Source organism: Hydra viridissima, unplaced genomic scaffold, assembly GCF_058129835.1.
Source record: "Hydra viridissima isolate aposymbiotic clone 2 unplaced genomic scaffold, HvirCarnegie_v1 scaffold_10, whole genome shotgun sequence".
Lineage (NCBI taxonomy): Eukaryota > Metazoa > Cnidaria > Hydrozoa > Anthoathecata > Hydridae > Hydra > Hydra viridissima.
Window position 1 is genome coordinate 15520221 of NW_028324309.1, and position 17055 is coordinate 15537275.

Genomic DNA, 17055 nt, shown 5'->3' on the forward strand with positions numbered 1-17055 from the left:
AAACTCGAAATAAAGAATTTATGTTATAGAGAACATCATTCTCGTAAGGTTTTAAGAATGAAGACCAATGAAGATGTGCATTTGATCCAATTATTTCATCCTATAGAAAAACTTTTTCATCAGTACAAACAAATTTTTTCTCTTGGTGTTGAAAGATTTTGTGAATGAACGAAGCAAACCGTTTTTTGAGTAGTATGATAATGGTGGTTTATGGTCACTTTGTTATCAAGGGTCTGAATTAGTTTTTCCTGAACATTAAACTTTGCATTGTGATTTTTTTGGGTCACCAATGTTTTTGCTAGTTCTTGATTAATAATCCCCAATAATCCCATCCCTTATCTCTCCCCAAAAAGATTAAACTTTGTGCAACCACTTGTGCCAGCGTTGGTAACATATCATCATGTAAACACTCGTTTACAAAAAAGCACACCAATTGTTTTCTGTTTTTTAAAAACAAATGTGCGTTTTTTTCATCCCGTCACCTTCTCACGTCCATGAGGGGCTGACTATGTAAGCACTTGTGCTATGTTAAAAGTTCAACTCTTGAAATCCTTAACTAATCTTTACTGAGTATGAGTGATACTATCAGCGATTTCATCAATGATCTATAGCCCCATAGCTACTGTCATGCTATTGTTGCTGTCATAAAGGCTAAGATAAGCGACGAGTTTGCACACACATTTTTAATGCGACAAGCAGTCTGGCAGATACACTTGCCTGCTCCACGATAAATTCCACAACCCATGTTCATTGAAGTCCGCCCCAATACAGTTTATCAGGCCGACTTACTACACTTACAAAATGATAAGGAAGGTCGCAAAACTTATAAATACGCGTTGACCGTTATTAATAATCCCTCAGGATATAAGGAGGCTGAGGTCTTGACAGATAAAAATTCTGCTGAAGTTGCTGCAGTTTCGACTTGAATATATAAAAGAAGCCTCATAGGTGGCTAAACTTGCTACTGGAAGGCCCAGGACCCACATTCTGCAGTTTCACATGCAGTAGGTCTTGAGAAACCATTGCATTCATCATCAGCAGTTGTTCAGTATTTATTTCAGCCAGGCGAACTCGAGGGTTGACGTTATCATACAACTGATCCTGTATGGCCACTAAAAATATATAATGTTAAAAATCTGATCCTTCAGATTACAGGGGAACACACAGTTTGTTTGCGCTTTCTTTGGCTAAAAAACACAAGCAATGATGATACGAGGGTCTAGGCATACTTTTATGTTATCTGTTTACTTCTAAAAAATTGTTGTTTTATTACTTTTATCTACAAGGACCGTAGTAACAAACAACTAGTTTAATAATAAAAGCAGTGTTGCTATGATGATAATTTTTAGAGGTGGTTTTTTAATATTTTGATAAAATCCAATAATATACTTGAATTTATTATCAAATTTTGCATAAGAAAAAGTAATGTATCAGAAAATTCCTTAAATAATGTGCGCTGTTAATTTTCTTTAGTAATCGAAGTGAGCAGGATTTCCAGAGAAAAATTACGGATGTCCAAAAAGCTGGTCTTGGTTTTAAAGGAATAAGAAATAAATGAAATATATCTTTTATAAATTTTTTTTCTTCGCAAAACGCAAAAATCCTGGGGTGTATCAGAGTAAGTTAGCCCAGGCTTTGCTCATCTTCTCGACGGGCCTGAGCTAAAATTCAAACTTCAATCTAAAATCTGTAGATAAAACACAAAGCATTTTGAAGAAAATCCTAGTAGCTTGCTTCAAAATTTATAGAAGAAAAACTACACAGATTGTTAAACAGTAGAAAAATCTGAATAAGCGGTACTTTCGCATTCTTTATTCAAACTTGAAGAAGATAAAAATAAGCCGTTTTTTTAAATTCTACTTATTTGTTCATAAACACAGAAAAAACTTTTTCATAAGAGGAAAAAAAAAATATTAATTATATATTAATATATATAAAATAACTAAACTTATTTCGTTAGCTCCTCTTTTTTCAGTGCAACTCTGTCCAAAATAACAAAATTTGTTTCATTTTGCATTAACTTAATTCATTTGTAAAGGTGTCAACATCCACTCTGGTTTAAATTTAATATCTTTTGCTGCCAACCACACCCATATAAGGAAATTAAATCATTAAAACTTTCTGCATTTTAAAACGTTTTCGCTTAACATTGTAATAAACTTTAGTTGTCAAATTGCAGAATAATATAAATACAGTATATATAACATATTTCGTATTTATACTTTCTCTGTATTACGTATTATATTTATGCGATTGCTATTAAGTAAATATCTTCTTCAGTCTAACACTGATATTGAATTTGATACAAAAATACCGATGTGGAAGGGTTTTCTTCAATAATTTGGCTCTTGATTTTGTTGAATTTCAAGCTCAATTTCTTCATCAGCGCATCCTTTAAAATGAAGATTTCCGACAGCATAGGTGAAATTGATGCATTTAAAATCAGGAAACCTTTTCTCAATCTCGTCAACAAAGGAGTTGATGAATTCGTTAAGGTTGTTAAAAATTCGTTAACTCCTTTTTTGTTGGTCTGTTTTATGAGAATTTCAAGAGTTGCAGACAGTTTGTACAACTAAGAAATCACCTTTTGAACAACTAAGAAATCACCTTTTGAACAACCAAGGAATCACCTTTTGAACAGTCAGAATGTTGGATGAGAAAATTTTTGAAGTATTTTTGTGATTTCTTTTAGTGCTGGTAACACGAGAGCCATCTTTTTAAATTCATCTGATATAAAAAATTTTGCAGCCAAGTGAAGATTTTGGATCTTCTTCCTTAATGACTTCCAGAGACAAAATACAGAATTCACCATCAAGGCATTTGAGTTCTATCTTGTTGCAAAAGGGGTAATTAGTTTCACATACGAAACCCCCACTACCTTACAGCGGCAATGAACTTTTTCCATTGCTAGTGGACTGTGGTTGACATGTGTCAACAAGATTTTGAATGAAAGGGCATCCGCAATTGTTGGTGCTTTATTTAGAATCTACCGCTTGGGACACAATCAGATTGACTTGATGATCAATGTGTGTTTAACTGTTTGTGATCTAAGAGGATTTCGGCCTTTCTGTGTTGATATTTGCTTTCGACTTATTTACTGCAACTCTTACTGCATCTGAAATTAGTCCGGGAATCTCTTTAGTGATTTTGTCAAGTTCTTTTGAAAGTGTTTTCCCTTGGAAAAAGGACAACCCACAAACCTTATTTTTCTTAAAATCCTTGCTACTGTAGTGCAAGGTTGTTGAGATGTATGCGTCATTGTTGCGGCTAGTCGACATGTCTGTTGTGAATGCTAGACCTTCGCATTCTGGAAGACCAGCTTCCTGCCTGGAATATACAACTTGTTCACCCTCATTATAGAGAAGAGGAAAATTGTTCCTGCAAAAGAAAACTGTTGTGCTTTTGAGTGTGAACTTTGCCAAACGCGAGTTTTATACGAAAGTTGCATTTTTCTTAAGCAATGCTTCATAAAACATTATTTTTATGAAGCATTGCTTAAGAAAAATGCAACTTTCGTATAAAACTCGCGTTCGGCTAACGGCAGCTTTGTAAAAGAATCATTGTTAATTTGCGCATGATTTTGCATAGTGAAATGTGCAAAACGATTAAAAAACGTAATTAAAAAAGTTTCGAATTAAAGAAACAAAGTATTTTTAATGATTAAAACGTAATAGTAAAATTTATAATAAAATTTTATAAAACATGCATAAAAAAATATCGCGTCTTTTTGCAATATTTACAATAATTATATATATATATATATATATATATATATATATATATATATATATATATATATATATATATATATATATATATATATATATTATGGAGATGATCTTTAAATACATTAAAAGCCTCAGCGTTTTCGCCTTATTTTTATCGTTACTAATGAATTTCAATGAAAGATAAATATATAAATAACAGTTCTAATAAAATATATCATTATAAGGAATAAAAAAAACAAATATACTGAATTCTCTACTGTCAAAAACCGCCCCTCCCCCTAACACTATGTAACGGAAGTGGAAATACATATTTCCACTGCGTGGAAAATTAGGATATGTAGTCATGAATATTTTTTGATGAAATTTGGCAGGGACATAGAAAATAGATCTATACAGTTGTCTGTAAAATTTTAAATATGTACCAACATGCCTTCAATATTAATGCACCTCCGGAACAGAAACGAAATTTTAAAACCGAATGAAAATCACTGGTAACTGTAAAAAAAACAACAGAATTTATAACAAAAAGTAACAGTAACAATAGCAGAAACAGTTTTATAAAGTGTAACAGTCACAGTAACGCTAAAAGAGGTGGAAATGGTACCTCCACTGGGTCGAAAAATACGGTATGTGGTCATGAATTTTTTTTAATGAAATTTGGCAGGCACATAGAAAATAGATATTTTAAAAACCATAATTTATTCAACATAAAACATTCTACTTTTTTAATAAAGTCTAAGCTGATATAAAATTCTAAAAAAAAAGACAAATAAATACATTATTACCACACCGACTTCGAGCACGCTGTGAAAAAAAAGGTCACAGTTTTTGTCTTTAAAATCGGTGCCGTTTAAACCCAGATACGCACGTACCTAAATAATGTGGAGACTTGAAAAAAAAAAATTTGTTAAAAGCAAAGTAGATAAATTTCAAAGTAGTCATTTAGTTTTTTTAATTTCAGAATTTTGTGTACTTTTTAAAATAAATTCTTTCTATTGTTGATAAGTTATTTTTATGATATTATTTTTTATCTAAACGAGCATATAAAAATATATATATATATAATTATTATATAGTAATATATAGTATATTTATTATATATACTATTTAAATTATAATATAATTTAAATAGTATATATAATAAATATACTATATATTACTATATAATAATTATATATATGTTTGAATAATATTTATTTTCAATAAACTGACAATAAAAAAAAGTCATTACAACAAATAAATAAGAATTAAAACAAGTATTTACCTAATAATACTACATGAAAATATAATAATTGTATATATAATGATAAATACATAACAAAATACAACAATAAAATAATGTGATAAATAATGATAAATATATAATAACTTAAAATCTAGCGCATCGTATCATTTTTATTCAGCTATCAAGTTTTAACTTGATTTTCTGTATCACTCACACGTGCAAACTTTTATATGCATTTCTATATTCTCCACCGTATTTTTAAAGCGACAAAGTAAAATAACTTTATGCCGCTTAACAGTGGCACAACCAATATTTCATTTAATCTAATAAAAGTACAACAAAAAATGTAAGATACAATAAAAAAAATATGTATTTTGTATATATATATATATATTGGTATGATATATATATATATATATATATATATATATATATATATATATATATATATATATATATATATATATATATATATATATCATACCAATATTAGAATTTTTATTGCATATCCAGAGGTTATATATCAAATTCTTGTATATACTCTTTCACTTGTGACTGGAGGCAGGAATAGAAAAATAATTCCTCGCCAGCCTGCTAATGTAAAGCTTATTCCTTTTATACTCGAGTAGTAAACAATACTGGCAAATCTAATTCTAGATATTTATATAATTAGATTTTATGGTATTACTAACATTACGGTATTTTTTATTATCCGAACTATTCCATAAAACCATTCTTTATTAGGGACAGCGTTATTTGTTTTCATGAAAAAAGTAATTACCATTATTTATTTAAAATTTACTTTTAAAAATTATTTAACATCGCAAGTAAAAGTAGATTATATTCGAATGTAAACATTTCAAGTCAATTATTTTCGAATGTGCTATAAAAACAAGTTACGCAATTAAGTAATTTACTGTTACTTGTAAAAGTAAATTACATAAAAAAAGTAAGTCTAACACGTAAATGTAAATTACTTTTAAAAGTAATAAAAGATCTAAAAGTAATTAAGTTTAAAAAACAATTGACTTTCGCACGTAGATTTCCGCAATTTAAATCACTTTTTGTGTAATTTTTTAGTGACGTTAAAAAGATAATTACTTTTCAAAGTTACACAATTTAAGTTAAAAAGTGTAAAATTATCTATTGGGTGTTTTCTTTCAAAAGATGTATACCTCTAGTATTTACAAAATATTTTTTGTTTACATATTAGTGTAAATTGTTTGTTTAAACATAATGATAGTTTTCATGTTTCCACTTTTTGTACAGGAAATTTTTCTGCACCCTGAACTTTTACATGTAAATAAGAATTAACTTACTTTTTGGTTAAAACTTAATTTATGAAAAGTGATTAAAAAAAAAATCCTTACACCCCTCAGTTTAGTGCGACCATAGGGTTTTAACCTCCTTTTCATCTTACATCCCCTCTAACAGCATAAAGGCTTTTTCTTGCTCAAAATTAATAACTTTCTCTCACGTCCTTTAAAAGTTCAGAAATAATTTTCAATATTTAACTTAGAAATGCATCTTTTAGCAGTTGTACCTTTAACAGAAAAGGTTGAGAATAGTAATAATGTTGTTATATCCTCTAGGAAACTGGAGACAAGGCAATTTAGCAAATTTCTTAATAGTATGAGCTTTCTGAAAATACATGAGCAATAAAAAAATCAATTCCGAGCGCACTTTAACCCTGTTAGAACTTTCTATTATTCAGTGAAATAGTAGTTACTTTTTAAGTGACAGTAAATTACTTGTGGAAGTTGTGGAAGTTGTGGAAGTTGTGGAAGTTGTGGAAGTTGTGGAAGTGTGACCATGCTGCAAATGTGGTTCAAGATACTTGGATAAGATACAAGCTCAAATGAATACAGCAAAATATGCCAAGTAAGCGGAGTGTAGCGGCGAGAAATGAAAATTCTTCAGTGAAGATGACGTTATTAACATCCCACTAGAATTTGCAAAGGCAAAAACTAGAAAAAAATTTATTTAAATATTTGTATATTAGTAACATATCGATCATACATTTGTACATTTAATGTATAAAATAAAATGTAATATCCTCGTCTAAAGTTTTCACTTTCTTTTAGCTTCATTTGTTTCTTTAATTACTTCAATTGAAAATTATAAGCGATTGTAATTAAAACTTGTTAAAATTTTTTAAAACAGTTTTAATAAAAAAAAAAAAAAAAAAATTAATTAAGATGCATTGCTAAGGGTGCCAAATCTTTAGTTAGAGCCACTTAGTTACACCCTGTCGATGAATACAACTGGTCATAATAAACAACGAATTCTAAATTTGAAATTTGTCTGTGATCGCCAATTAAATATAAAAATATAAGCTAAATATAATGTGCATCCAAAATATAATTTGTATAAGTTTATTAGTTTTTGTAAAATTTAGAAAAGGACAAGAAATGGACATATGGAGATGAAAATGGAACGCCATTTTCAACTAATTTAAAAGCAGTTAAAATATTAAGGCTTTAGAACAAATTTAGCAAAATATCTTTTTTATTACATGATATGTGAAATAAAACAAAAATTTTAAAACATTTTGGTTTCAAATACAACATTTATGTTGAATTTAAATTCTATAACAATAATTCTGTAGCATTGTACATATATATGTACATATACATATACATATATATATATATATATATATATATATATATATATATGTATATGTACATAAAGCATAGTGACTTTACAACTTTTGTAGCTGGAAATTTTCAATGTTTTTCTCATCATGAAGATATTAGAATATTTTCCCCGCCTATCGATTAGGCCCCACTCTCCCTTTATGTGTTTAAACAAAAACTTGTCTAGAAATAATACAAAAATGATTACTTTGGTTGCTAATGTCTCAGCAGCTGTAAAATCAAACCCATTTGGCTAGATATAATACTTAATTATTTTATAAAAATCTGTACAGGTGCGCAAACTTAAGAATGCTTTAAGTTTGGTGTTTTTTTTTTGTTAAAAACAAACTTTTGCTCTTTTTTTTCTTCATGAAAATATAGAAAAATGGAATGGAAAACATTTGTACTTGTATCATTACTTTCTCTGATAGATCGGAAGGAGATTTTAGCTGTAAGTAAAACTTAAACTCTTTCCCAGGCTGCGCGCGGTTGTATAAAACGAATGCTTTTTTGCATCCAAAATGTATTGTTTTTAACAACTATCAAACAAGGAAGTCTTAACAAATTTTAATGCATTTTAGGAAAAAAGTGAGTTGCTATTGAAAAGACAGCCTTCATCGTTTCTTTTGAAAGAAGGCCATGCATTATCGTTTTTGAGAAACAAGCGTTGGGACAACTCAAGAACTTATTCAAATCAATTAAGACAAGAGTGTTGTAACGGCAATACGTGCGATTGGGAAGAAAGGAGAGAAATCCCGGTTAGTTGGGATGAAATCGATAGAACAATGTGTGAAATTGGTGTTAGGTTTGTTTTTTTGAGTATTTTTACTATCAAAAGGAATTAAAAAGGCTCATTAAAAAACAAAGGGCAAAATAGAATGTTAATTCAGGGAGAAATTTTGTAAACTATGCACTGAGAACCACAATAACCGTCATGTTTCAAAACCTCTCTTGACCCTTTTTTTTTTTTTTGAGAAATACGGTTCTTTCCTTTTATAAAACTAAAAAGTGAGTCCTTGATTTTTACAAAATTGGTAATAAAAAACAAATAAAGGTAATCAAACAGTTAATTAGTCGCGAGTAGAATTAAAATTCATTCTACTAACTAACCTGAGAATTTTGTTTACAACACATACGTTGTTACAATACATACATTGTTGACCTCCATTTAAGAATACTGAAGCCGCTACGTACCATCGTATGTTTAAAAATACAAAAACGCCATCATTTAATTGAGAAGTCGATGTTATTTTTATAAAAATGGCGAATAGTTTTAACTAAAAATTCTTCTTTTAATTTTTTTATATAACTATGTTTTTCCACTCCATTAGAGATTTTTAATAATCAAATATTTATTTTCATATATATAACTAAATATGCATACAATAAAATTTTATGTGGGGAAAAAACATTTCTGCCGGTTGTTCTGGAGCCTCGTGCAATAACGTAAATGACATTCCTCGTTTTTTTCAGAGAGGATATTGCTTGTCGATGCAAGGCTAAAGATGGGTCTTTTTATGAGTGTGGAACTCATTTGATAAGAGGACCATTATGTCCTAGCCCATGTAAAGAATTCGATTGTAATAATGGAAGAGCCTGCACAACTTATTCAAAAAAATGTGATTCTAATAACGATTGTGGTAATTGGAACGATGAGTCAGGATGCAGAACAAAGTTCACTGCGGAACAAATTAGAGCGAACTTAAGACTTACGAAATTAAGTAATTATATTACAATTTTAATCTCTTTAAATATTAATTTTCTTTGCTTTGTAATTTTAGATCATTTTAATGCATAACCTTTTCAGATAGTAGATATTACGGAACTGTAGAAGTGTTTGGACGACCGATTTGCGACGACAATTGGACAGACAAAAACGCCGATGTTGTCTGTAGAAGTTTGGGTTTACCTTCTGGTACGCGTGGAATAGGATGGGGGAATGAGCCAGTGAGTGTAGATTTTTTTATGGATGACGTTGTGTGTAGTGGTAGTGAATACAGTCTTGTTGATTGTCAGCATAAAACATACCACAATTGTGGCCCTTCAGAAGGGGCAGCTGCCATTTGTTTGGTACCAAGCGCAATGAAGTTAATACCTTCAAACTCAGGAAACAGTAAAAATGAGGGGAGTGTATTTTTTGATGATATTCCAATTTGCGCAACACAGTGGAGTCGTAAAGAAGCTCAAGTAGTTTGCAATCATCTATATTATGATGAATTCAAAATTCCTGTACCTGTTTATAGCTATCTTCAAAACACAGTTCAGAAGTCTCCACCACTTTTCTTAACTTCGCTCAATTGTAATGGAACTGAAAAGTTATTAACACAATGTCAGATGGCTGTAACAAAATCCTGCACATATATTGCGAGTGTTCAATGTGCTCGATGCTCTCCGTCAGCATTAATGGAAATTGTAAAAGAAATAAAGATTGACGGGTCAATAAACGAAGTATACCAATCAGCCGAAGCTGCCATTAAGAAACTAACTGAAACATGCAGGGACTGGAATTGTAATGACTCAAGCCCAGTTTATCCCGAATTTTGCCAAGTCAAAGCTTTTCTGAGTAATATCAAACGTTTTACTAAACCCAAAGTAAATGACAATATTGTTACTTTGTACCGTGATACTGATTACTTTGGACTTCTTAACTATAATTTCCTCAAGGGAAGTTTTGAAACAATCCGAAGCGATATTGATACCCTGGGTGAAACGTTTTCAACTCAGTTGGGAGAATACTTCGGCAAACTTGCCAAATTCGATAAACAGAGAGCAACGACGGATAAAGAAAATGCATTCAAAGATTGGTCCAAATTAAAATCTCGTGCAGAAGAAGCATCATCGCAACTTGAAGAGCATCTGAAAGAAATAATAGGATATGCATTTGGGGTTTCATCAGCAGATCTTGCATCTAAAGTGGCCGTTTTGGTAATTCGTATTCTTGGAAGTGCTAATCCCATAAAATGGCTAACTAATTCTGATGCCTCAATAATTGACCAAAAAGATGCGTTGAGTGAAGTTGCGAAGCAAGGTGTGCTTATAAAACAATTGGAGTATGTAAAATCAAACTCAATTCCAAAACTCGATAGCCTTGTAAAAAGGATTTCGCAAAGCCTAAATGAAAACAAAAACACATTTGAAGCCATTAAGCGTTTCATTGAAACCATTGAGCAAGGTGAAGAATTTACAACCGAACAGCTCGAGGACTATCTTAAACACTCTGAGCAATATACTCAAGCAATAACCTTAAGTGATATTGCTGAGTACGACGCCATTTTAAATCAAATAGTAGAAAAGTTTTGCGAAGTCATTGAAAACCCCGACACGGAATTAGGAACCATTGCATCTGGTATAGCAGCTCACAAAGGTCTTTGTCCTGATGCTAAAATCTCTACTGCAGTATTAGTTGCTTTGTATGAAGAAATAGCGGAACAAGAAACAGTTATTATAGAAAGCTTTTCCAAGTTTGCAAGAGCTGCTCTTGCTGAGGATGCAGCAAATAAACTTGCTCATTCAATGAAGGGAACATCAAGTGATCAACTGCGAAAACTTCTTACAAAGTATGAAGCGCTGCATCTCATAAGATATCATAAAATTACCTTAATCAAAAGCGCATGTGATTACAACACATATATGAATCATGGAGTTGAAAAGCAAGTGTGTAAAGATTTACTAGACAATCCTTCGGGTGATCCAGGAGTTTTAATCAACACTGTTCAATTTCCAATGTGCGAGTGTTTGAACTGCCACATAAGAAAAGGGGAGTTTTTAATCCCAGCAACTATGACGGGTGAAAATAACACAGTAGATCTTTCAACATTATACAGTTCAGAAAAATTTGACTCAGAAGAGTTTACTAAAGGAGTTGCATTTTTAAAAATTCCTGATAAAGATTGGCTACTTGAAAACCAATGGATTTCGAACTTTGATCAAGGACCATTTTTCCTAAAGAATCTAAATATACATCTTCCTCCCGCTCTCAACTTTACTCATGAAGTAAACATGAATATCGTTTTATTAGACAATCAATTGAAAGGAAAAAACTATTGGCTTGAAGGCGGTGTTTTTATTAAAAATATTTACACTGAAAACAAGTTAAATGAAAGATCCAATCCATATAATAATGAGCCATGCAATAAAAAGTTAAGCACGTTTTCTTTGGATATAGAAGGCAATATATATGGAAAATTGCTTCCCCGGTTAGATGGCTCGAGATGGCGTATAGAACTTCGAAGCGATCACCTTCTGCCCAAGATCTTTACAACGACTAAACTTTTTCTGAAAGCATCTGCGGAGTTTTGTTTTCAGTCAAGATTGCTCAGCCGCGTAAAACAAGGTGTTAATGAAAATAATTTGTCTGATGAAACCAGCTCTGAAATGTGCTGCAACAGCAAAATGTTTACAGATCAAATTTTCCAGAAAAAATATCCGCATCAAAATCCCTGCAAGCTTTGTCCTGAAGCCTCTGCATCAAGACTGAACGGTTATTTTTGCGAAAAATGTCCACCAGGTTACGAACCTAATTATGCAGACAATTTTGGCTGTAGTCCATGTCCGAAAAACAAATTTAAGTCTGAAGCAGGTCAGTTTGCATGCAAAAGTTGTGCTGATGGTAAAACATCTTCAGAGGGTGCATTGCACTGCTATTAAGAAAGGTTTAAACTTATTTGCATTTTATATTTTGTTCTGGAAAAAAACATTTTCTCCGACGATTTATTTTACACCTTAACTTTTGTTTTTCTCCCTTTAGAGTAAGATTCTCTGAGAATTGGAACGAGAGAATTGGAACAGATCGCCTGGGAACGAGTGTACCAATCTTTTACAATTATTTAAAAACAAAAAAAAAAAAGAGTTAATTTTGTATATTGGTTGAAATTTTAAAGGAAATAAAATTTTTAAAAAATTTTTCTTTATGGCAATAAAAAGAATTTTTTTTTGGCAGGTCTTCAGACTACCCACTGCATTGCTTGCAAGGTACTTCGTTAAAATCACAATAACTTTCATCATCTTCTTTGAACCTTACCCTTCCACCCCCACCCAACCTAAAACTCTTTACAAAAAAAACGTAAAATCCTCGTACCTCGTGTATAAAACCAAATGCAGGAGTCAAGTTTTTTTATCGATTTTGTTTATGGTATATGTTACGCAATTAAAATCATATAAGATACTATTTTTTATAGAAATATTAATACTTGTCTTATATTTATACTATATTGTTCTTTTTCAACACAAACTGAATGTAAATTTTAAAAAATTACATATATTGCTTAAGTATGTAAATTCCATATGGAAAGATCAGCATAAAAAAAGATGATCTTTCCATATGGAATTAGCACCAAAACATTGAAAATATTTGCAACTGCCTTCTAATTCTTCAAGTTTTTTGCTTTTTTTTTGCAGCAAAGAGACAATTAAACACGAATGATGTGCAATAAATGAATTCAATTTTTCAATAGAAGTAATTGGGTTCCATCAAAGTATTCCGTTATTTATGTTGTTTATTTTGATTATAAACGTGTTGTTGCTCGTACAGTAAAAACCTTCCAATTAGATTTAAACCCAATGCCATATAGTTAATGCTACTTACAAAAGTACTATTGAGGCTCCGCCATCTTTACTACCAAGCATCAGATCAGTCAGCAAACAAAACTAAATAAAGTCATTTAGGTTTTAAATGCCAACAGAGCAAAAATATTTTTATTTCTAAAGCAAGTTCTCTAATTTATACTTTTGTTTCAGCAACTTGCAAGTTTTTACATACATAAAAAAAATGCTGTCACGTTTTTCTTTTTTTTTTTTTTTTGTGCTCTTATCTTTTAAATCCACTTTGCTCTGGAGCAGTAAAATGTTTATTTTTGACGCTGTTTAAATGAAACTTTTTATGCATGCGAGAATAAATGAAAACGTTTACCACAGAGTTTGACATTTGTATTAAATTAAGAACCGTGTTAATCATAACCAACACGTCATAAGTCCGAGTATGCAGATTAGAATTTGCAAAATTAGCAAACATGTAAAATATAAACTGAAAAATATCCAAAGGCAAAGTTAATGCTGAAAAAACAACAATAACCATAAATAAAATTTTCCTTCCCTTTTGGGAACCCTGTTTGCAGTTCCATGACGAGTGCCGTTGTTTTTTTATAAGGGAGTGATAAATTCGGCTGCGAAAAAATTCCATTGAACTTATTGCAAAAATATCTCTTATTAACAGTAAAGATGCTGCAACTATCAACGTTTTGTGTTTACGAGCGTCAGGAATACATGTTTTAATGCCGTAATCATAGTTAACCAATATATGAAATGTCATCATATAAGGCACTGCCAAAAGTACGGAAACCGACAGCACTGTGCAGAAGAAGAGAAATAGCTTTAAGTTCGAGATTTTTTCCTGGAATGGTTTGACAATAGAATGATACCTTTCATAGCTGATCATTATTAAGACTCCTTGGGAAACAGACACAGTGATTTGTAAAAAGGTAGGTATAATTTTGCAACCAACCTCCCCAAAGTCCCAGCGCTTAAAGCGGGTCGCGGTAAGGTATAGGAAAGTTAGTGGTATCAAAATCGATGACAAAAAATCCAATGCAGCTAGAGTTAACAAAAAGCGCTCAAATCTTTTTTTCTTCTTGCTGACACCAAACACGTAAATAACAAGTGTGTTACCTGAAACCCCCATCAGCATCACGAAAACAAGCATGGCGATGATGAAAATATCAAAAAAATCAGTCTCTTTCATCGCACTGCTCATTCTACTATCATCTGTACAGTTCTTGGTGTAAAAACAAATATTTAAATGATCCATAGTTTTACAAAAACTGATTTTGAAACGGCTATGAGTTAAGATAAATGTTGCAAAACTTGAGGAAGGAACTATTTTGTTTAGACATTACAGTTTTTTGTACAATCTTCGACAAATTCTTGATGCGTCAAAATAAGCACTTCAGTGCAGCGTTTATTTAAGCGAAGATCAGGAAATAATCACTTATTTTTATTTTATTCTGTTAATTGTAATCGATCCTACATGTCCTGCTGTCAACAAGTTATAAACTGCTAAATACCCCGCAGCAACTTTTTAGAAAACTTTGAAGAGAGATGACGGACCAGCTGAGTTTAGCTTTTTCTGTATGATGTACGGAGTAACACGTCGCTTATCTTATTAAAACCAGAACAAGAATTTTAAAAATGTGATAATTCTATGTTTAAAAGATTTTTTATTTATCTTTTATTTATTTAGTTTTTTATTTACTTTTGTGATTTATATTTGCGACATTTTCTTATTTTTTTAAGAATGGTTTTTATTAAGGAAGCATTAATATCAAAATATTATTGTCGCTCACCAGAAGAGGTTAACCGGGCTGAACAATCATACTAATTTTCTCATAAATCTGTCAATTAAGCAGTACGATTGAACAGATCAGATTTGCGAAAAATAAAAATACCTTCAGAACATAATTGTTATCTAGCATTTTTTAAATGAAATAAAAATTAGTATTTGATTATTGTGTTTAGTTTTAAATATTGCTGCAAATTTATTTTGATTGGTCAATTTTTGAACAAAATCCTTAGGGTTTGAAGTTCTTGAAGTGTCTTAGATGAAACTTGTCTTTTTATTTTATTTGTTTAAATACTTGAATTTCTTTTTCATTCATATGCCAGTTATGTACATAATTTACTTCCTTGCAGTAAAGTAGTCATTAAAAATGATCAAGCTTATTCTGCATCCAAATTCAGGAAAATCTTTGTTTTGTTGTTCGTTGCTTCCTATGGAATTTTCTTTTGTCACGATTTTTACTGTTTATATGAGCATTCAGTAAAGAAAATCACATTTATCAGTTAATACCTTTTCGTTCAGCAAAGATCTGCCAAGGTTTATATAATTTCCTTCTGAAAGAATTGAACACACTTCTCCAAAAATTTGACTTTAGAAATGAACCACGGCTTTTAAAATCAAATTAACTGAAAATATTTGGTTAGATACGACAATAAGTTTGAATGACATTTATTTAACAACTTTATTTCTAGGCATGAAGTGTTTTAAAAAATAATCTAATAATTATTTTGGCACTACATGATGCATGGTGGGTTATTTGGTCTAAAGAAAGTTGTTTTGTAACTGTGTCTAAAAGGAAACCTTTAGAAAAAGCTTCAAGGAAATCTTCGTTTAAGTCGAGTGAATATTTTTGATCCCGATTAGTAGAATTTTTTTTTTTAATTGCCCTAATTTGTTTAATATGAATTTAAAGTGTTATTAACATAATTTCCCTATCGAGTTGGATTTGCTTGTTTTAGGGTTGTTTTAGTCTCCATCTATGCTCTTCTAAGTCGACAATATGTTTGTAAACCGAAACAATTTCAAAAAGCAGCTTTTATGTTTGTACGATTGTCTTTTAAAAAAAATATGTAATTTTTTTCGATTCTTCTTCGAAATTTTGAAAAACCGCTTTAATTACAATTTTACTTTTTTCTGCAGTTCTTTTTTTTTTTTCAACTCAGGTGGAATTCTAGACGCGGGTGTGTGAGGATGGAGATGGATATAAAAAGACGCTTTGGCCATGAGTCCACTTTTGGACTCAATGCCAAATAGTCTTTTTATATCAAAACTTTTCTCACTTTGAAATCTTCTTTTTCTTTTTTTTTCTAAATTTTTTTTAGATTTTCTCATAAAATCTTCACATAAATTTCTCTCTAAAAATCTTTTTACAAAATTCCCCCAAAAAATAATGTCTAGATTTTCTCAAACTTGTTTTTCTAAGTGTTTGCAAAGATGTTTCTTAAATCAGAAGTTGTTCTAGTATAAACAATTGATTTTTATCTTCAAGTCCGTTTGCTGCTTCTGTTTTAACCGGTTCTTTAAAACAAGTTTTACCGGTTATCTTTTAATTAGCTTTTATCTCTGGTCTCGGACTTGTTTGTAAAAATAGTTACAGAATTTTCTCAAACCTTACTAATTGAAGTTTTTATCATTTTATCAGCGAAGTTACAATTGAACTTCAGGTTGATTTTTTTTTTTTCGAAAATTGTTTTAAATTTTTGAATTGTTGCCAAAATTTATTTTTTGCAAAACTTGAACAATAACTACACACGTGTGTCCTCCCGGTGCTTCGGCTGTCTCGCCCTTTTCTTCGATTGAATGTTGGTGTGACTGGTTAGACTAGACCAAAAGATTTGATTGTTTGAATTTTCGTTTTCCCTGCTCTCAAAATTGGCACCTTTACAAAAGAATCCGGAAATCCGCAACACAAACCACAGTTTTTCGAGGATATAAACCATTTGCATGAAGAGTATTCTGTGCTGCCTTCTGTGTCAATACAAGGCTTCTTATCCTAATGCAAGTTCATTTCTAAGTTAAGTTGTGTTCTTTGATTTCTTCTGGCAATTACTAGTAAATGCCGATCATCTTTTGGAATTGTTGATGAGGGGCTTTAACCTTAACCTTGTCTTAATTGAGCATTTCCTATCTCCA

General features: G+C 30.9%; 2 protein-coding genes across 2 annotated transcripts; one reads left to right on the top strand and one right to left on the bottom strand.

The window, feature by feature from the left end:
* Positions 1-7885: 7885 nt before the first annotated feature.
* LOC145182149 (uncharacterized) lies at positions 7886-12514 on the top strand. The gene is made up of 5 exons (XM_090100435.1): positions 7886-8043; positions 8174-8397; positions 9066-9313; positions 9400-12244; positions 12340-12514. Exons 1-4 carry the CDS (start codon positions 7978-7980, stop codon positions 12237-12239), a joined length of 3378 nt encoding a protein of 1125 aa, XP_089956561.1. The 5' UTR covers positions 7886-7977; the 3' UTR covers positions 12240-12244; positions 12340-12514.
* A 192-nt stretch (positions 12515-12706) lies between these two features.
* LOC149883343 (neuropeptide Y receptor type 2-like) lies at positions 12707-14530 on the bottom strand. The gene has a single exon (XM_090100436.1). It carries the CDS (start codon positions 14392-14394, stop codon positions 13399-13401), a length of 996 nt encoding a protein of 331 aa, XP_089956562.1. The 5' UTR covers positions 14395-14530; the 3' UTR covers positions 12707-13398.
* Positions 14531-17055: the final 2525 nt, after the last annotated feature.